This window comes from Amblyomma americanum, chromosome 1, assembly GCF_052857255.1.
Source record: "Amblyomma americanum isolate KBUSLIRL-KWMA chromosome 1, ASM5285725v1, whole genome shotgun sequence".
Taxonomy (NCBI): Eukaryota; Metazoa; Arthropoda; class Arachnida; order Ixodida; family Ixodidae; genus Amblyomma; species Amblyomma americanum.
This window is the reverse complement of record NC_135497.1, coordinates 537050141-537072405: the sequence shown is the minus strand read 5'-3', so window position 1 is coordinate 537072405 and position 22265 is coordinate 537050141. Positions and strand designations below refer to the sequence as shown.

The 22265-nt window shown below is 46.5% G+C and overlaps 2 protein-coding genes across 2 annotated transcripts in view; one reads left to right on the top strand and one right to left on the bottom strand.

Annotated features, from left to right (window-relative positions):
- LOC144129241 (uncharacterized) overlaps nt 1-22265 on the top strand; it is a 169418-nt gene that overhangs the window by 4891 nt on the left and 142262 nt on the right. The window contains exon 3 of the mRNA XM_077663253.1: nt 4413-4616. Within this exon, the coding sequence (XP_077519379.1) occupies nt 4413-4616 (204 nt within the window). The remainder of the gene's footprint in view (nt 1-4412; nt 4617-22265) is intronic.
- LOC144107743 (uncharacterized) lies at nt 10219-18513 on the bottom strand. Its single transcript, XM_077641245.1, has 5 exons — nt 18216-18513; nt 17366-17459; nt 16776-16851; nt 14596-14725; nt 10219-10343 (listed from the first exon to the last, which is right to left on the bottom strand). The coding sequence occupies exons 1-5, from the start codon at nt 18229-18231 to the stop codon at nt 10219-10221; spliced, it is 441 nt and encodes a 146-aa protein (XP_077497371.1). The 5' UTR covers nt 18232-18513.

Genomic DNA, 22265 nt, shown 5'->3' with positions numbered 1-22265 from the left:
ACGCAGCTACGACGCGTTTAGGTTCCTTTTTCTCGCATGAAATTTTTTTCCTTCAGGTCAGAACTACTAGCCTGGAAGCGGGAACTCTTAAGCAGTCACTGCAGACGCTGTTAAAGCGGCGCGGTTCATTTCTTGCTTGTTTCCTCTCCGATAACCATGCACTCACGCACCACTGCCTTCCTTAGGCGTGAAGGGGGGTCAAATGAAAAAAAATACTTCTTTAACATTCTTTGAGGTGTAATCCGCCGGAAAAGCCAAGTAGGTCATCTCCGGAGATGCAAAGGGCACTCATTCGTCAATCACAGGAGGCGCATGACCCGTACAGCAGCGCTTGAAGGCAAAATAAAAGCTAAGTGCGAGCCCCACTAGGTGTCTAGAGTACTGACACAGCAGACCCACTGCAAGGTGCGCGGTTCGGCTGCGATGATTGCAGGGGTGAGTAACGCTCTAAAGCGATCGCTGTGGCGCTGTCTTTCCACCGAGCACCGTGCCGCCATTCCGCGTCTGGTGTAACCTTCGTGCTCTCTGCGGCTTCACGTTGCGCCGAAGGAAGTGTGGAATGTTTCCGGTGTCATTGCGGATGCACCGGCGTCGCGCGTTGAGGGTCTAGGAATCTTGAGCCAGGAAGCACAACCTCTAGACGACAGAACTACCCTTTACGTACCTGGTTCAGGCTTTTATATTTGCCTACTCTGGGCGGTGAAGTTCACGTCTCTATTATTAGTCTGCCGCAGCGGTGCCTCAGTGCTTATGGTGCTCGGCTGCTGACTCGAAAGATGCGAGTTCGATCCCGGTCGCGGGGGTCGAATTTCGATGGAGGCGACATTCTAGAAGCCCGTGTACTGCGCGAAGTTAGTGCATGTTAAAGAACCCCAGGGGTCGAAATTTCTGGAACCCTTCCGTACAGCTTCCTTTAGAGTCGGTTGAGGACGTTAAACCTTCATAAACCATAAACCGAACGAGTATATTTACAATTAAAAAGGAAGTCGAATTTTCAATGGACTTATTTTTCATGGCTCCGAAGAGTATCATGGTTGTACAATGAAATACTCCACTAGAAGTTAAAATTTTTGCTACAAATTGGAGATGGATTCAACACTTCCACGTCACAGGAGCGCGGTGGCTGATTGGGTATACAGTACTGGGCTGCTGGCCAGAAAGACGTGGGTTGGATTCTTACCGCGGCGGTTGCATTTTCGGCGAAGGCGAAATGCTGGAGGACAGAGTACTGTTCCATGTCATTGAACGCTAAAAAAACCCGACGTGGTCGAAACTGGTGGTGGTGGTAGTGGTTTTCATTAAAATAATAGTGAAAAGGAAGGAAAGGATTTTTGCTAGCCCCGGCATCTGCCATCGATACTGAAGCACCTGAGCTGGGGCAGCGGAAATAAAGGATAGAAGACAGAATGGAGAAATGAAATGAAAGAGGTGAGGGGACAGGAAGAGAGGATAGGCGGAGAAATAATTTATACAAACTATTTACACAATCAAAACGTGTGCAGGTTGTGCGCGTTATTAGTACATTTTGGAGGAATTAAAACACTCGTGCACAGCACTGTGTTGACTACAACTGGAGTGGGGCGTCCTGTTATTAATAGTTCAATGTAGAACTCTATCCGAGCTCTAAATTATGGCGTCCGTCATCGCCGGAGCCACTTCGGGAAGTTAAATCCTATAGAACCCAACCGAACTTCTACCTCTTGTCGTGTTGGATGGCACGCAATTTAGAAAAATAATATTTGAGAGGTGATAGAGATCAAATACAGTCGATTCTTCTCACCTCAACGACGAATTGAGAGCTACTAAAGTTCACCAGAACTGATCTCCACTGGGTGGCTGGATTCCGTATTCCCGCTTTCCAAAGCGGGCGCAATTGAAGTCACCGGAAATTGGTGGCATGTCCATGAATTTCTGCGTCTGCTGTGTATTTCATTGCAAGAAGTCGCGTCTTTCGCCCTGCCGTCCTCAATTTTTCGCGTTGTTTTCGTGTAACGCCTATTGCAATATCAAAGGAATAAGCAAGCTCAACGCGAGAAATGTGTGCATTGTTTGATAACCATGTAATTTCAAAGAAACCGAAGAAAACAGGCTTGCAGGTCTCACCCTGCCGCGAAAAAGGGGTACGTGCATTAAACACTGTGTTATCAGGCTCTTGTCTTCCGAGCGCAATTAAGACAAGTGTATATTGTAATGATGAAGTGTTTAGGTCATCTTAAAGACAAAGTTTCGTTTAGAAAAGAAAATGCAAATGGTGGGGCGGAAATCCTGACACTCGAACATCCGCTCGTTATACAGCTGCCGTAGTTTGTTTCGAGTTGCTGGCGGACGTTGTCTCTTCTCATCGATGATAGTTGATGTTTATCGCTTTAGGGTGTCATTTACCTTCCAGACGTGCTTTTAACCTAACTCCATAGCACAGCCACGTTGCATCTACACAGCACGAGAGAAACGACGGACAAGAAAGACGAATGCAGCCGCGCATGCTACAAGCGCGGTTAGGAGTCAACTGCACCAAGCATCACAAATAAAAGCCCATTCAGGCATAATGTGCTACAGTACTGAACAGTACTAAACAGTATTGTTTTGATGCACTCCGTCGAAAAAGCAGTATTTTATACATTTTGGACGCGCTGGTGTAAATCAGTAGAACACCGACGGCACCTCAGCAGATAGTGGCCTCGCCCTCGCTCCGGTTGCTCGGTCTAAACATAATTCGGTAAAATGTCACTGCAAAGCTGACTGCCTGGTGAAGGCTTCCTCCTATTCTTTTTTAAATTTATCCCTCATTGGTGGTATAACTGGTCCTTATAGCGCGACAACGTGCATCACAACAAAGATTAGTGTTGGCGACACTAGCGCAACGGGACGCGCAGAGCTGAGCAGACGAGGCTCCGTACGCACTGTGTTTAGCTACGTCCTGTCGTCTGCTAGTGTCGTCCCATTGCGATGCAGTAGACCATTAATTTAGAAACGTCTTTCCGACAACATTGGTAGTCTCTCCATGCAGTTCACGGTGCTAAAGGCTGGCATTGTCATAAAAAAAGACGAGAACGTCGAAAAGACAAAATGCTAAGTGGAAAACGAAAATTGAAATGAAAAACCATGCTGAGGTCCGATTTCGTGCACTCCGAAAGGCTCACTTCCGGGACATGCAGCCCAACTTCTGTTGGCTTCACTTTCGGGTTCCGGATGGCGGTATCCAGCCTCTTAGTGGATATAAGTGTGCAGCACGCACAGTTTGTTTCTTTGTAGTTTTTCCTGAGGTGTGACGGCTTCACCGCGCGGAATACGGCAGGCATCAATTCTGCAAAGTGAACCGTGCATAAGAAGCAAAATTCAATTGCCAAAATTTGGCGTTAGTAAGGCTGTAAATGGTAAGATGTTTTTTTTATTTAATGAATCAGTGAGCTTTATTTTCCCCTTGAAAGGAATGGACCGCAGTCGAAAAGCTACACATATGTAGGTCAAACATCTCTGTGACCCAGACAAAAGAAGTCGACCGAGACAATTACAACTGCTTACGTTTGAGAAGCGTAAGCCCATTCACTGACAGCGAACGCGGTCGGCGTTCATTGCGGCTTGATGTAACCCGTTCCCACACAGATGGAAATTCTTCCATACTGGCGTCCTTACCATTACTGGCGCAGTGGTGGCGCGGTTAAGTGATGCGCCACTGCCCTGGGATGGCAGGTGCTGCCACCGGTGGGACGTTGCAGTACGGGTGGTCCCGTGCAACCTCGTGGGACCAATTATTAGTTTAAACGCCAGCTGCCAGGTTGCATGAGGACGGCATCTTTTATGCGTACCATCGTTGGTACGCATAAAAGATAGCGTCCTAATGCAACACACACACACACACACACACACACACACACACACACACACACACACACACACACACACACACACACACACGCACACGCACACGCACACGCACACGCACACGCACACGCACACGCACACGCACACGCACACATACACATACACATACACACACACACGCACACACACTCACTCAAGTATGATGATGAAAAGACAATCGCCGCCGCTTCGGACGCAAACAAGTAATTACAGCGCGACTAATCACTGCACAGAGCATGACCCCAGATTACATGTGGCAAGCGCCAATGGTACATCATCTCCTTTAGAGGCATTGCGACCTGTTTGGACGATGTGGGAATCTGCATAATGCGCGTATATGTATAATACGGTTCTGGTCGCCCTAGAATCCGAAGGGATTAAGCACAGCGTCCATTGAAGGGGAAGTGCAGCTATCGATTTCACTTCTTCGGCCCAGCAGAGGGCGATTGAACAGGTTTTTTCATCGCTGAGCTCTCGCGACAGCAAAATAATCAAATCAAACCGGGGCTTACTAAACGTTTAAAAGCAGCCTGTCGGACACTTTATTACAGATTCCGAAGACGGCCGCGACGCTGCTGGAGGAGTTTCTCCGACGGGAAAGTCGAGTGTCTCTGTACGTCACTCCGCTGCTCACATTCGCGCGCGACCAGCTGTGCCTACACGCAGAGGACTGCCTTCTCAAACTGCGGAAACAAGTCATCACCTACCAGGACGTCCGGAACATGGTCGAGAACCTCATCGGATTACAGAAAATGGTGAGTGACACGCGTTTCATTATTCTTACTTTTCTCAATATACGGCTGCCAAGCTTCGCATTTTTTTCTCAAAGCAGCACTCGTCGGAAGCTAGTAGAGGGCAAGTGGGATGAAAGCCTTGCCTTATATCTATTTTGCGGACAGGTAATATTTCTTCATGCCGGCTTCTTCAAGAGCACGTGTTCCATTAGCTAGCTATTCCAGGGCATTAGATGGCCTGTCATGGATTCTTAATTTCCACATTAGACAGCCTCTGCAAGCTTCATGATCTCTGCCAAATTCAAAAGCACCATTTTTCCGGTATGCTCTCTGCCCACGTGTACAATTCGCGGGGCTCAATTAGAGATCAATAAAAGTTTACATTTTACTAGACTGTGCGCAGCTGCTATAGTACACAGGGGCAGTGTGAAAACGGCGCATAAATTTGCAGACATTCACGCGTTGATAGGTCTGATGCTGGCTATAGAAGCTAAAACTATTTGTCGGTTGTATGTCTCAACAAGAGTGGTCTTTATACTTACGTTTCAGTCACTGCACCTAAGCGAAAACTAAGAGTGATGTGCTGGTAGAGCGTCGAAAGAAATCACTGCAGCTGGTGCAGTCGAGAACAAATGGCTCCACACCTCACAGATGTATGAACCAATTGGCCACCGCGACCGCTCCTCGGCAAACTCAAGCGTAGTTTCAGGTGTCTGTCCCGTGCTACGATCTAAACACTATCGTCCGTTAGCCACGGCAATCCTTTTGCTCTTCTGCGGATGTCAGCAATAATCGAAGGAAATGAAAACAAATAAAGTATTGGTATTAGGAAGTAAAAAAATATACAATACTTTTTCTAAAAGGACTGACAACTAAAAAAAATCTCATAGATTTCCCTATGTGGTTGGGTTTCAAGATTTATAATAAATCATGACACATCTTCAACAAGCAACGTTAATATAAAAACCAACGTTTTGAGCCCTCAGATCCCTCTTCAGGGTTCACTGGGGGGCAGTACCTAACGTCTTTAGGTATGAATAAATGGGAGTAGCAGGTCGAAAAAACGGAAGCGGTGATTCGAAAAGTGTGGGGAAAGTGAGTTTGTGGCGAGGGACTATGCGGCAAGTTGTCGGATTGTGGGGAGGCGGTCAATATTGACTTTTCGAGCCTTGGAAACAACAATTCTTCGGTCGGCATTACCATCGAAAGATTCAGTAGTATAACACGTTTACTGGGTTATGGGGTATAGTGTCCCAAAACGACCGAGGCTATGAGAAAGGCCGTAGTGGAGGGCTACGAATATTTCGACCACCTGGTTTTCTTTAACCTGCACTGACATTGCACAGTACAGTGGCCACTAACAATTCGCCTCGATCGACATGCGACCGTCACGGCAGTAATAAAAGCCGCGTCTTTCGGGACAGGTTCTGAGCTAGCTATCACTTGATCCGCTGTCGCGACTAGTATAAAATGCGGCACAGTGACATCTCGGATATAGCAGTAGTGGCAGTAGTGGCGGCGACGACACCCTTTAAGTCCATCTCCTGTGCTCTTGCAGAATTAAGCAACGACGTAAGCTACAAAGACGTGTTCAGTAAGAATAAATCCAGTGCGCGTGCCCTTACGACATCTGGACTTCCTCGTCATCGAGGCATAGAAACACCAATTCTTTCCTCGACGCTACCGTAAGCAGATTGATTATAAAAAGTATTACTGCAGTAGGATAGTTTCTGGGGCAAGTTAGCGCATAGCTTGAGCAGATGAAGAGCACAAAAGACAGCACACAGACAAAGAATAACACATATGGCACATATCATTTACCTAGTCTTTGTTGTTGATATTTTTTTCTCCTATGCCACCACGCCTTCCTCTTATATACAAATAACAGCGCCTGTCTCGTGTTCTTTTTTGTGTGCTGTGTTTTGTGCGCTTCATCTACTCAAAATAAAAAGTGGCCTGGTGACATCTTGGATAGCACTGGCGGCAGCAGTGGCCACCACGATGTCGTTTCAGTCCATCTTCTGTGCTCATGCAGAATTAGGCAAAGACGAAAGCTAGAATGACGAGTCTATGAAGAAGAAAGCCAGTGCTCGTGCTCTTGCGACGCCTGGACTGCTCGTCAGCGCGGCTTGGAAACGCCGATTCTTTCCTGGGTGCTACCTTCGACAGATCCATTATAAAAAGCAGCCTGGTGACATCTTGGATAATAACATCGGCAACTGTGGTCACCACAACGTAGTTTAGTCCATCTCTTGTGCTCGTGCAGAATTAAGCAAAGACGAAAGGTATAACGACGCGTCTAAGAAGAACAAAGCCAGTGCTCGTGATCTTGCGACGCCTGGATTTGCTCGTGAGCGCGGCTTGGAAACGTCGAATCTTTCCTGGGCGCTACCTTCGACAGATTCATTATAAAAAGTAGCCCGGTGACATCTTGGATAATAGCATCGGCAACTGTGAGCACCACAACGTAGTTTTAGTCCATCTCCTGCGCTCGTGCAGAATTAAGCAAAGACGAAAGCTAGAACGACGCGTCTAAGAACAAAAGCAGCGCTCGTGCCCTTGCGGCGCCTGGACTGCTCGTCAGCGCGAATTGGAAACGTCGATTCTTTCCTGGGCGCTACCTTCGACAGATCCATTATAAAAAGCAGCCCGGTGACATCTAGGATTATGACATCGGCAACTGTGGGCACCACATCTTAGTTTTAGTCCATCTCCTGTGCTCGTGCACAACTAAGCAAAGACTAAAGCTAGAACGACGTGCCTAAGAAGAAGAAAGCCAGTGCTCGTGCCTTTGCGACACCTGGACTTGCTCGTCAGCGCGACTTGCAAACATCATTCTTTCCTGGGCACCACCCTCGACAGATTAATTATAAAAAGCGGCCCGGTTACATCTTGGACAATAACATCGGCAGCTGTGGCCACCACAACGTAGTTTTAGTCCATCTCCTGTCCTCGTCCAGAATTAAGCAAAGACGAAAGCTAGGACGACGCGTCCAGAAGAAGAAAGCCAGTGCCCGTGCCCTTGCGACGCCTGGACTGCTCGTCAGCGCGGCTTGGAAACGTCGATTCTTTCCTGGGCGCCACCTTCAACAGATGCATTATAAAAAGCAGCCTGGTTACATCTTGGATAATAACATCGACAACTGTGGGCACCACAACGTAGTTTAATCCATCTCCTGTCCTCGTACATAATTAAGCAAAGACGAAAGCTAGAACGACGCGTCCAAGAAGAAGAAAGCCAGTGCTCGTGCTCTTGCGACGCCTGGACTGCTCGTCAGCGCCGCTTGGAAACGTCGATTCTTTCCTGGGCGCTACCTTCGAAAGATTCATTATAAAAACAGCCCGGTCACATCTTGAATAATATCATCGGCAACTGTGAGCACCACAACGTAGTTTTAGTCCATCTCCTGCGCTCGTGCAGAATTAAGCAAAGACGAAAGCTAGGACGACGCGTCTAAGAACAAAGGCAGTGCTCGTGCCCTTGCGACGCCTGGACTTGTTCGTCGGCGCGGCTTGGGAACGTCGATGCTTTCCAGGGCGCTACCTTGGACAGATCCATTATAAAAAGCGGCCCGGAGACATTGTGGATAATAACAACGGCAGCTGTGGCCACCACAACGTAGTTTTAGTCCATCTCCTGTGCTCGTGCAGAGCTAAGCAAAGACGAAAGCTAGAACGATGCGTCCAGGAAGAAGAAAGCCAGTGCCCGTGCCCTTGCGACGCCTGGACTGCTCGTCAGCGTGGCTTGGAAACGTCGATTCTTTCCTGGGCGCTACCTTCGACAGATCCATTATAAAAAGCAGCCTGGTGACATCTTGAATAATAACATCGGCAACTGTGGGCACCACAACGTAGTTTAATCCATCTCCTGTGCTCGTGCAGAATTAAGCAAAGACGAAATCTAGAACGACGCGTCTAAGAAGAACAAAGCCAGTGCTCGTGCCCTTGCGACGCCTGGACTTGCTCGTCAGCGCGGCTTGGAAACGTCGATTCTTTCCTGGGCGCTACCTTCGACAGATTCATTATAAAAAGGAGCCCGGTGACATCATGGATAATAGCATCGGCAACTGTGAGCACCACAACGTAGTTTTAGTCCATCTCCTGCGCTCGTGCAGAATTAAGCAAAGACGAAAGCTAGAACGACGCGTCTAAGAAGAACAAAGCCAGTGCTCGTATCCTTGCGACGCCTGGACTTGCTCGTCAGCGCGACATGAAAACATCGATTCTTTCCGGGGCACTACCATCGACAGATCCAATATAAAAGCGGCCCGGTGACATCTAGGATTATGACATTGGCAGCTGCTGCCACCACAACGTAGTTTTATTCCATCTCCTGTGCTCGTGCAGAGTTAAGCAAAGACAAAAGCTAGAACGACGCGTCTAAGAAGAACAAAGCCAGTGCTCGTGCCCTTGCGACGCCTGGACTTGTTCGTCAGCGCGGCTTGGGAACGTCGATGCTTTCCAGGGCGCTACCTTCGACAGATCCATTATAAAAAGCAGCCCGGTGACATCGTGGATAATAAAATCGGTAGCTGTGGCCACTACAATGTAGTTTTAGTCCATCTCCTTTGCTCGTGCAGAATTAAGCAAGGACGAAAGCTAGAACGGCGCGTACAAGAAGAAAAAAGCCAGCGCTGGTGACCTTGCGACGCCTGGACTTACTCGTCAGTGCGACTTGGGAACATCGATTTTTTCCTGGGCGCTACCGTCGACAGATCCATAATAAAAAGCGGCCCGGTGACATCTTGGATAAGAACATTGGCAGATGTGGCCACCACAACGTAGTTTTATTCCATCTCCTGTGCTCGTGCAGAGTTAAGCAAAGCCGAAAGCTAGAACGACGCGTCTAAGAAGAAGAAAGCCAGTGCTCGTGCCTTTGCGACGCCTGGACTTGCTCGTCAGCGCGGCTTGGAAACATCAATTCTTTCCTGGGCACCACCCTCGACAGATTCATTATAAAAAGCGGCCCGGTGACATCTTGGATAATAACATCGGCAGCTGTGGCCACTACAATGTAGTTTTAGTTCATCTCCTTTGCTCGTGCAGAATTAAGCAAAGACGAAAGCTAGAACGACGCATCCAAGAAGAAGAAAGCCAGTGCTCGTGACCTTGCGACGCCTGGACATGCTCGTCAGCGCGGCTTGGAAACGTCGACTCTTTCCTGGGCGCTACCCAGTCAAAACGCACTACAGGATTCTAAGACAGAAAATTTCTGTAGTCTGTAGTCTTGTCGTATTTAGGGCATGTCTTGTGTAGTCTGTCTTGTCTTTAGTCTGTCTTGTCTTTTGTAGTCCTGTCTTCTGTAGTCTGTCTTGTCTTTTATAGTCTGTCTTCTGTAGTTTGTCCTCTCTTTTGTAGTCTGCCTTGACTTCTGTGGTCTGTCTTGTCTTCTGTTGTCTGTCTTGTCTTCTGTAGTTTGCCTTGTCTTCTGTAGTGTGTCTTGTGTAGTGCTCGTACACTGTGTAACAGTCGTTACACCTGTCAATTAACACAGGATTTGTGTTCTGGAGTAGGCTATGCACAAAAATGCACAGCTTGTTAATGGTTGCCTGTCAATTAACACAAGCTTTGTGCATTCCAGAGTAATTCGTGCACAAAACCACTAGAATTGAAACGAAAATGATCAATATTTATTTACTGTTTCGTGCTTTTTTTTCGAGCTTGCTGATGCATGCTGTCCAGCGTTGTCCTGGCCGCAGGTTCCTAGATGCATCGCCCATGAGCCAAGAAAAATGGTTTTTGTCTTGGCTGAAAAAAACAAAAAATAGAGATCACCGCTGCTACCTGCGCAAAAAAAAAATGTGAAAGCGTTGATGCTTCCTCGACACTGGTCGCCTTTGAAATTTGGCGCCATCGTTGTTTTCTCGTTGACTTGATTGGTTATCAATTAACTCTCATTTTACCCTCATTTCATCCCAGCAACGATTTCGAGTTTTCAAATTTCCCTCCACGGATCGTTCCTGCCCACTCACTGAATACCCGCCCAGTCTAATCACGCGTTCATTGCCTTTCCTTCTCAATAATTACCTAATTGCCTCTAATTTATCATTCTTTTTCCCATCTCCTGGTTAAGTATAGGACACTTATCACTGGTCACATGATTGCTCATTTCGAGTTTTCAAACTTGGCGCCAAGCTTTGGCTTTGTCCATACTTCCAGTTTTTCAAACTTGGCACTACGCTGTAGCTCCACCTACTTTCAGCGTTTTCAAATTTCGCGGCAATTTTTCTCTAGCCCAGCCACTTTTTGGACATTTTTGGCTGTAAATAATTACCCAATTATGAAATTTTCTTTTCGAGCAGCATCCTCACATCATCCTCTGCCAATTACACAACCAATCGTATGACGCTATCTCTTCCGAGTTGCCCACAACTGCTACGGACACGATCCCCGGAAACATAGCCTAGTAAACTTCTCACTTTATTAAAAATGTTGTAATACTGAACAAGCCTTATGACTGGCCGAGTTGGTACTGACTCACCTTAAAACCAGCCAGAACACACAAGAAGATATGAGCTCAAGAGGCGGGACTAACAAAAATTTAATTGAAGACTTTGATTATTTGATTTGTGAGGGTTTAACGTCCCAAAGCGACTCGGGCTATGAGGGACGCCGTAGTGGAGGGCTCCAGAAATTTCGACCACCTGGGGTTCATTAGCGTGCACTGAAAACGCACAGTACACGGGCCTCTAAAATTTCGCCTCAATTGAAATCTGACTGGTGCGGCCAGGATCGAACCTGCGTCTTTTGGGACAGCAGCCGAGCGCCATAACCACTGAGCCACTGCGGCGGCATCATTGAAGGAAAGCCGCAAAAGGAGACCCGCGAAGAGATACAAGCGCACAATACCCCCAAGCAGTGAAAGGGCGAAGTGCAATTAAAGGTCACTGGCATACTAATGAATCATCTAAAAAAGCAAACTCCTTACGGTGAAGGTTTTCCGATGGCTTAGCCACACGTGTCCTTAGCCTTACCGATGTAGTAAGCCTCAACTATCTATAGACAGATTTATCCCTTCCATAAACCACTGATGTGTCGTGGAAATTAGGCGTGCAAAAAGACATGTCATCCTCAGATTTGCATTCACAAGATTGAGCATACAGTGCCAGATTAGAATTTGCCTTCCCCCTATAGAGTGAAAGTGCTCAGTCAAGTGCAAATTCAAATATCTGCCTGTCTGCCCATATTAGTTGCAGCCATAAGGCAGTGGAACGCAATAAACTCGATTACTTTTGCAAGTGGTGAACCTTTTTTTGTGACACTGTCCATTGTGGATAAGTACCCAGTTTTATCAAGCCTTTTTAATGGCGGCGCAAAGGCCTCCTGTCTTGCACTTCGCTGTTAAGACAAACGCAGCATTACGCTTTCCCGCGACTTTCTTGAGACTGTGAAATACTGTGGAGGTAAGGTGTGCCAGCATCATCGGAGTATGTGCTGCTTACCCTCGAGCGAGTGAAAACATACTATGACAGGTTGTTGAGATGGGCAAGTGGGAACCCAGCTGCTTGGAAACCTGCTACAAGAATGCGTCCTCAGCAGTGATGGCATGACTTATGTAAAGCTCATGTCATGCATAGATTGCACACCCATCAAGTGTTTCCATCTTTACTGACCTTAACCAGCGACAAATACACCTCTTCACCAGCCTTCCCCAGCAACGAGTCGTCCGAATCGCAGATAAAAAAAGCCTTCCCCGATCTTTAGCTGTAGCCCCGACAAACATATTCGTCCACATCAAGAAACTGCATCAAGAAACTGCTAACGGTTCTGCTTAGACAATTCTGGTGTAAAAGGCAGGCCTTGAACGCATGCCTTAAAGACTCCTAAAACATCTTGTGCCAACTTATCTGACCCTTCTATGTTCAGAAAAATTAGATAGTCATGAGCATAGCGAAATGCTACTATTCCAAGGTCTTCCAAACAGGGCTCTAATGTCTTATCGACTTTAGACAAAAAAATGTTGCTGAGCAAAGGTACGACCTGCGTGTAAATACCGCCCTGCCAACTGACATATGCAGATTTGCAGTAAAAGGAGAACAGTCCCATGAAGCCAGCAACCGAAATCACGCAATCATCTGTAAAAGCATGTTCATTGTTCACCCTGATGCAGTTTGCACATGCCTCAGAGGTCTATCATGTGACAATGAATAGTGCAGGCCCTCCATGTCGATGCTCACTGTAGAGCACCTGCCCAGGTTGCTATCCACAAGAAACTAGAACTCCACAGAACTCCACTTTTGTGAGTTGGCAAGGCGGTATTTACATCAGAAATCAGGCATATGCAGAGGGTCCCAGGTTGCACTGTTCCTCCGCGACATTCTTCTGTCCAGTCGATACCGCATCAAAGCCCTGTTTGGAAGACCTCGGCATAGTAGCATTTCGTTATGTTGATAGCTACCTAATTTTTTTGCACAAGGAGGGCTCAGATAAGTTGGCACAAGACGTTTTAGAAACCTTTAGGCATGTGGTCAAAGCCTATCTTTTATGTCTGAATTTCACTAAGCAAAACCGTTTGTAGCTTCTTGACTTAGACCTGCGCTTTGCGGACGACCACATATGTTGGCGCCACAGCCCAAGATCAGGAAGCCTCTTAGCTACGAGTTGAACCACTCGAGGCTGGTGAAGGACAGGTTGGCAATCGCATGCATCACGACCGCTTTGTGGAAGTCATGCCATCACAGTGTTTAGAATGCATTCTCGGAGCAGGTTTCCAAGCCAATGGCACCTGGGTTCCCACTTGCCCATCTCGCGCACCTGTCAGAGTGTGTTTTTACTCTCTCGAGGGAACTGAACACCATTCACATGATGCTGACGTAGTTTAGCAGCACAAAAAGACGGGCTCTATACCCTACCTCCACGCCATTTCTCACCGTCCCAAGAAAGTTGCACCAAAGTATGATGTTGCTGTTGTCTTGACCGCTAAAAGTAAGCCAGGAGCCCTATGCTTCTTCGTTCAAACTAGGCTTGATACAACTACGGGTAATCGTCCGCTATGTACAGTGGCAGATAAAAAATGTTCACCACTTGCAAAAGTAAACGGGTTTTTTGCATTCCACTGCCTCGTAGCTGAAACTACTACGGGCAGACAAGCAGATATCTGAATGTGCGCCTGGCTGAGAGCACTTTCACTGTATAGAGCGGAATACGAATTTTCACCTGACACTGCACATTCAATCTCGTGAATGCAAACGGAGGACGACCTTTCTCTTTGCACGCCTGATTTCTGCGGCAGATTAGTCGTTTAGGGAAGTGATAAATCTGTCCTGATATAGTCGAGGCTTACTACATCAGTAAGGCTAAAAACAAGTGCCTGGCTAAACCGTCGGTGAACGTTCACTGTAAGGAATTAGTTTTTTAGATGGTTTACTAGTACGTCAGTGCCTTTCGATTGTTTTTGCCCTCTCACTGCTTTTGGGTTTTGCGTGCTTGAATCTCTTTGCAGGTCTTTTGCCACTTTCCTTCAATAAAATTTCAGTTGTTAGACCAGCCTCATCTTGTGCTCATCTCTTCTCCTGCTTTGTGTCTTCCGGCTAGTTTTGAGATCTAATACTGAATGCCGGAAGACAGCCATTTCAGAGTCAAGTGCAGTTATAATGGCCACAGCGATGAATGTTCATTTATTACAAAAAATAGTGCTTGCTTCAATAATTTATGCATGAAGTATATGACACTGCATCTAAATAAAGGACTAAACTTCTAACCCTCATGGCCAAACTGCAGTTACAGCAAACAAAAGGACACCATAAAGCTACAAGGTCAGGCCAACTTAGACGTGGAAGAAATTTGAAAAAAAAGCCACTACAAGCACATAATTTTCATGGTTCTCACAGCCCTTTAAATGGCAAATACTTTCCTGAAAAAACATAACAAAAGCAGCGATTTTTTTTTCGGCAATCAATTTTTTTCATGTACTTCGTTATTCTTGAAGCATGGGCGAGCATAGAGTAGTCAGATTAGTGCATGCGTTCCTAAGCAATGCCATGCCAAAAACTGTACTTACAGAAAAAGCTTGCCTTACTGAGTGAATACCACTGGCCATCCACTAATTTCCCAGCCTGTTCCAGGTCCCTGGCAAACATCATACGCAACTTGGTGGCTTGCACAACTTCCATGCAACTCTTGGATTTTAGCTGGAAAAAAACTGAGGGATCAGTGAGATATCAAATTTTACATGCATTGCTTTGTTTCAATGACCGACTAAGAAAAAACAGCGGTTTCTGTGAGCGCAACTAGTTTTTCACACTAGCTTTCTACAGTAAAGAACGTTTAACCCGACCTATTTCACACTGACTTGCTGCACGGCCCCAGCACTACTACTCTATGGTTTCAAATGCTTGTTAGCTCTGAGCCCTTGGGCTTGCACTCGTTAATGCAGAAAACCTCGGAAAGGGCAATCAGAGCTTCGAGCTTTAAGCCATAGGTATTCAGAAGCTCTGTGGTCTGTGGGAGAACTTTTGGATGGGTGACACAGTAGCAAATGCTGCTCCAGCTACTTTCACTCCATTGAAAAAACTCGCACAGCAGAGGCCTGTCCTCCATTTTGCATTGCAGAAACAATCACTGAAATTCAAAGCACGCATACTAAATGCACACCTACCTTCCAACACAGCTTCATAATAATGGGTATAATTATTGGAATGAAATACCAGTCAGTAGATGTAGTTTTCAGTTTATCCAAAAATTATAAGCAACCGACAAACAATAACCATTAAAAGGAAAATAAAATAACCAAAATTGTTTAAAAAATCTGTCAGAAGAATTATGTGACATCCACTACACTCCAGCAGTTCTTCGGATTGTGCACCTTCAAACCACACTTTCTTACAGGCACATTTGCACAGAAATTGCATTGAACCTAATCTTTAAGAATCTTTATTGGTGGAACAGTAGGGAGAAACCAGGTTTTACTCAAAACGTAATGCCCTACACATTGCATCACAAGCCCAGATGATGCACTTGAGTCGCCTCTTATGCTTATGCAAGAAACAGGAACAGAGATATCTTGACTAAATCAAAAAAAGAGGAAGTGCAATGCATGTGTAATGCAGAGAAGATATAAGCAATACCACACTAAAACACTGGGAGGATTCCAAGAGTAGGTGAATGCATGAATGGGTGGCAATCAGATGGCAAAATGAGATTAGGAAATTTGAGGAAAAAGGGTGGTAGCATGTGGCACAGGACACACTTACCTAACATGAACTAGAGAACCATTGTTCTGCACTAATTTTAACAGCACATTCACACGACAGACAAAATCACTAACTCCAGGAACGAACTGCGCATCATGCAACTCAATGTCAATCACCATTGGAAATGGCACCAGCACCGCAGACTGCACATGAGGAAAAGTAGACATATTTTTGCTCTCAACTTTGAGCAGCAGTCAGCTGCGCTTTTAAGAGCAAAGCTCTAAAGTACGGCAACATTGGCACTTTGTTTTACTGACATGAGGGTGCTTGTGAGCGTGCAAGTCCCAGGTTTGTTTTGCACCAAATGTGTTAATTGCGAGGTATGTTTAACTAAAGAGGGTCATCTAACATGGGCATCAGCTCTTCATTACTTCCCTTCTATATCCCTCCCTTATATCACGGTTCAAGTGTCCACCAAAATGTGAGACAGTTACTGTTACATTTCCTTGAAGTTTCCTTCAAATAATTTTAAATTTTTCAAGTATACAGCTTTAAGAAGGTAGAGGTACAAACAGTGCAGTATAACCATATGCTATGGCAATAAACCAGCAATAAATCTGTGCTGATAGCAGCTTGCCCAGTGCATTGCAAGGATGCTATGCCATACAATTATTGGTGTCATCGTGCAATGATACATTACTGACTGACAATTTGGTCTCTGCATCAGAAATACTGGTAAAATATCATTGTAGAGCACAACGTTTTTAAAGGGATAAATGAACATATAGGTCCTTTTCAAGGACACATATGCATACCAGGCAACAGGTGTGCAATGTCAAAGCACGTTTATGTTAACAGCAGCTGCGTCAAGAGCTACATCAGCGACTATATTTTGTACAAGTCTACAGTTCCGGTAATTATAAGCTGAGGTACTGCTGTGAAGTGTATGAAGAGTTTCATGCATTTCTAAACCTAGCTGCAAGCCTATATGAAAAATATTTTTCTAAACAGGCAGCTAAGATATGCATCACTGAAAAAGAATAACTACCATGAACAGATCAGGAGGGATGACACAGCCGAAGGCAGGAAGCACGCATGGCCCAATAGATGCTAGCCGCTGGCAACTGCAAATAAATACATCCAGAGCAACAGCTGTCAGTGGCTGTAGATATGTCATGAATGACAAGAGAGGAAATCGTCTACTGCTTTAAAAACTAAACTTAGACGTAATATAAGTAAATAAAAAAACAATGAGCTAGCCTATGACAAAACAAATGAACAGATTTTATGTAATGCACCCATATACATTCTTTGAGAAGAGTCACAATAACTGTTGTAACCACACTGAAAGATGAGCTGGCTGAAATATATGATGTGCAGGTTTTCATTAATTCCTATCATGCTGCCTTGCACCAATGTCTAGGTATTAAATTGAAAGTTGCAACCAGTCTGCCTTGGTTAAATGAGAAGAGAGAATGGAAAAAGCATGCCTTCGCTAGCAAGAAGCTTGATATCTCACAGCACAGCTTAGCATCATAGAAAAACTGCTAGTGCATTTAACAAATGTGCATACAATTAAAAGCTGCACAAATTTGTCGACTGACAATGCAAGTAAGGGCAAGAGAAACAAAAAAATACCAAAGAACACTCGTGAGTGCGCCGAAGGGAGGTCTGTGGGTAGGATCCCGTGCCTGGGAAGAGTTCCGAGCTCGAAGAATCGCCGGCACCACAGCTGATGGCACGCAACCAAGAATAAATAACAAAGCGAAAATAAGTAACAAAGAAAAACATCGACAATGGCGAACGACTTGAATGCGGGCCGCAAAAGCGAGGGATATAGCAAAAAGGTAGAAATCGTAAATAATTGTGCAGTTGCATCCCCGACAGCTCGCAGTGCTCAGAAGGAGAGGAAGCATCAACGTTTACAGCTCAGGAGACGCAAGATTGATCTAAATTTGACATAACACTGCCTCAAATCTTGTTCCACTGGGGAAGCACAGACAAGTTTACAAATGACAAGGCGATGAATTTGAACTAGCCTTTCGCATGCGATTACTGTCTCAGAATTTAGTATGACGCATATTAAGGCACAAGCACTAATCCGATGAGTACTAACCCTGAGCAAAATAGTGCGGTGTCTGATCGCAGCTAGCCTAGCGCGAGCGCTCCGCCGCGCGGCACTTCTCGCTCACCGTCTTCTACGCAGTGCAAATCCATGTTTTTTCACCGAGTGTCGAAGCGCCAGCAAGCGAACTCTGTTGTGATATCTGGTGCCATTTTTATTTACCACGGCACGCGAGTACTAAATGCACATAAAGACAATGAGAACAACACTTGTCATGCAGGATATAGGCCCTGCTTTTTTGGCGCCGCATTATAGCTGCGGCAACCGCAGGCGGATTGCCTCCACTCACATCCCTATATAGCCGCATACAAATAGCGCGTGTGAATACAGATCATTAGCAAAGAAACGCTGAGCGGGACTCACCGGCCATGCGATTCATCCAGGCTTAGTAAAACGGCGCAGGAGTCTTCGTTCCCTTTAGAGATGACAAGACGTCCCAGCACTGTCTTTCCTCATGGCTTACCCGTTGAAACTCGCCAATGTTGACAGGCCGAAATCCTGGTCGTTGGCTTCCAAAACACACTACTGCTCACCTTCCCATTGAATGAGTTCTTCACACGTGTCCGCCGTACAAGTACTCAAGCAATGCTTCAAAGAGGCAAATAATACAAAACATGACGCGTCGGTTGCGCTGCAATGGCGCCGACGGCTGCGCTTCCGTGTCGGTGAAAAATTGAAACCGACAAAAAAATTTGTTTTTTAAACCATGAATATTTATATTATCTTCACAACAAAGACACTGCATTTATTTTAAATTATTTTTAGATTAAGAATACTAAAGCGCTTTCAGTTACTTTTTCTGGCATGTCGTTTGTAGAAGCTGCGATCCTGTGATCCCCTGAAGTGACCCGGATGCTCTAGCAGACGACGGAGCAGACGACAGAGCAGACGACGGTGTTGACAGAATGCAATTTCGTTTCATGCCAGATAAAATCACTAAGTTGCGACAAAAACAGCGAAGAAAAGTACCGTATCTCAAGCTGGCGAATATCGTGGATAAGTTGAACGCAATTGGCACGATGGAGAGTAGCTGCGATGCATTAATTTGCGCGACACTGGCACGCTCACCGGAGATCATGAAACTTAACAGTTAATCGGTGACCAGTACAAGCGGATTGCTTAGATATCAACTGCGTTACGTAACTACGTCGATACTTGCGTCTCACTTTAGCTAATATGCTATGCAACAGCGGCTAGCACTCGCCGCACCCTGATCGCGTGTAGTTTAACAAGCAAGAGCCCACTAGCGCATCGAAGCAGCCGTGTGTTCGAGTTCGTATTGTTACGATAAATACGAGCTGTTTCGGCACGTACTGGAATTGAAGTTCTCAGCCGGTATGTCACGGACGGTGACGATGGCGTCGCGGACGATCTTAACTAAGACTCGCCGCAACGCAGCCGATAACCCAAGCATATGGGCGTTAAAGGTTGTTCACCAGTACTGCAAACGTGGGCATAAAGTATCGCTCAGTCGCAGCGCCAGTCGCTCGCTTCTCGATTTTCCAGCCTTCCGAGTGAAGGTCGCAAGCTGTTGAGCCAATTAGTGAGCCAGCCGGAGTGAGCGAGGCGAGCTTTCAGGAACGACGCCGCCCGCGGGCGCGCCGGGCAATGAACTACGCGCTACCCCCTGGCTGCCCTAGTCGTCGCTAAGCCTAGCCGGTTTCACATCGATGCAGCAGCTGAGTGCACTTCGAAAGTGGCTAGCGCTGAGGTGCTGCTCTCGTCATCGTTTTACTGTGAACCTCGTCTCATAGTAAAACAAAGATATGCTCGGTTTCCGTGACACCTTCAGGAGCAGAGCCAGCTGAGGCCAGGAGAGCCGCGATTGAGCAGCAGCAATTAAAGGCGCCGTGGGGAGACTTTTGTTTGTAATCCTGTTATCGCTTCTACCAACGACTCTATATTGGACAACGATACTCCATCCGACGGCTTAGTATGGACTTGAACAAACATTACTGTCGCATTTTTCTGACGCTGGCGGCCGGTATTCAGGCTGGCATGCCGCGCCCGTACGTTATCATGTCGCTCAACTGTATGGCCGTGGTGCACATCAAAACCCCCAGACATCCTCCTTTTCTCTCAGATTGTCATAGCACACAGTCACACTGGGACCAGAGTAGTTTAGAGGACCGAGCGCGGGTGCACAGGAGCTAGACTGTGTCAAAGCAGGCGAAACTCTTTAAAGCGCGCGGTTGACGTCAGTCCCAAGACTTTATTCTCATTTCGACCGAGAATCAAATCGGTTCAAACTCGCCGGCCGCCGCATTTCACCTTCGGCTGCATACGCTGCTGTCTATATTTAGCGACATTTTCGTGTCACCGTCATGAAATTTTCAGTGAAGGCAATGAACGACGTCGTAAAGTATTTTTTTGCTATTTTATGATAAGCACCACGTCAGTGCCGCTAAAAAAATTCTCCGCCAACACTGCATCAGCGTTGGACTTAATAGCGTTAGCTACGAGAGCTTTAAGTGTTTAGATCGGGGTGCTCAGCAAACGTGGAGAAGACAAAATACAAACATCAGAGGGCGTTTCGTTTCGGAAACATTCGTTCTAAGATACAAGCAGCGTCGTCTACTTCAAAGATTTTGCGCTACTATTGCGATTTACAGCCAGCTTCGCTAAATCAGGTATGTTTCCTCCTTATATATCAGGTAACGAATTTTATAAACGTGTGCATTACAACAAGACGAATAGTTTGACCGCATCCGGAACCCTCTGCGACAAACGATTAGGCCATATGGCTGTCTGGAAGTCCCCGGAATGCACGGTTTGGGTGCGAGAAGGTCGTCGGTGCGAGTCCCCCACATATTTTGGGCTTTATCTAAATATTTATTTTATCCTCAGGAACATGACAACTCAAATGACACCACTTCGATCGTTATGCGTCAAACGGGCGGCCCCCAAATTTGATGCAAATGACGGTCCCCGGGGTTCCACTTCGATAGCCGCTATACTGGCATATGTAAAACGGATCGAAGGTATCTGTGAAAACTGAGGCTCTACGCACCCGCTGTTGCTTTATGATATAGTGTAACTGTCTTGGCAAATTTGACCTTCCCTGCAGACAGACGTGTCCTTGACAAACGTAAGTGGTAAGAGCTGACGCTCTTAAAACTGAAACGCGGAAAAATGATATCGGGGTTGCTTTGAACATTTATACAGAGAACTGCGTGCATGTACACACATGCTGCCTTTGTGTAGCCGGTTGGTCATGGCGAGTAATTTTCCCTGATTGACGATTAACGCCATTCTTTTCCGCGACACATAGAAGTGTCCTTGGCCTTTTCTGCGCATGTAGTAGTAGCGGTACATTATGTTACATGGCTTGAACATGTCACAGAAGCCAAGAGGACACTGACTTTCAGTAGCGCCATTCGACTTCCGCACACCGATTGGTGTGCTGGCGCTGTCGTGGCTGCAGCTACATGCCGCCACCGCAAGCGCGTGCGGATATGCAGGCACCGCAGGCTTCGTCGCTTGTGCATTACAGCTCTTTGGGCTTTCAAAGCCGCATTATACTCTTGAGAATGCACTATTTTCGTCACATTGTCATGTGTGAACAGAAGGGAATTAGTTGAGTGCTCGAGCAGTGCCTCTCCTCTAAGCCAATTCTCGTTCGGTGAGAGAGCCAGGTCGCGGGAAGCGAGTTGAAAACTCGATTCGCGAATGTGAATGAGCACTTCATTTCGCATCCTCTTCGCGACTCGCCACAGTGAACGCGCTTTGAAGCATCTTTGGTTAATTTGATCATATCGCAGTCACACGACAGCACGACAGTATTTCTACAATTCTGCAGTAAAACAACTACCCTCACCAGGAATCTGTCGTATGACACATCCCACGATAGGTATCTATCGTGCGGCACAATCCACGACAGGTATCTGTCGCGTGACTCATCCCACGACAGGTATCTGTCGCGCGGCATATCCCACGACAAGCTGTTGTGTCGCGCGACAGGCCGCACGACAGGTACTTTTGTCGCGTGAAAAGAGGCGCGATAGAAATCTGTCGCGCTACTGAACCCACGACAGGCAGCTTTGCTGAGGCACGCAATCTCTGTCGCGCGGCACGACTCCCTTTGTCGCGCGACAGTACCTGCGACAAAAACCTGTCGCGCGACAAATGCTGCGACAGGGACCTTCTTCGCACGACAAAATGCAGGAAAGATGTCTATCGTGCGGCAGAACCTACTTCAAACAACTTTGTCGCGCGAAAGAACCCATGACACGAAGCTTGTCGCACGACAGAAGGCACGACAAGACAGCTTGTCTTGCTACACAAAATTGTGTCGCGCGACAGATGCGCGACAAAAAATTCTGTCGTGCGTTTTTATCGGGTACCATCGACAGATTCATTATAAAAAGCAGCCCGGTGACATGTTAGATAATAACATCAGCAACTGTGGGCACC

Excerpts from the sequence above, each read along its gene's own strand:
- LOC144107743 (XM_077641245.1), bottom strand. Across the intron at positions 16,852-17,365 it reads GCACTCACGAGTGTTCTTTG|TTGCCAGCGGCTAGCATCTA; the intron begins GTATTTTTTTGT and ends ATTTATTTGCAG. Across the intron at positions 10,344-14,595 it reads CAGTAAGGCAAGCTTTTTCT|CCAAGACAAAAACCATTTTT; the intron begins GTAAGTACAGTT and ends TGTTTTTTTCAG.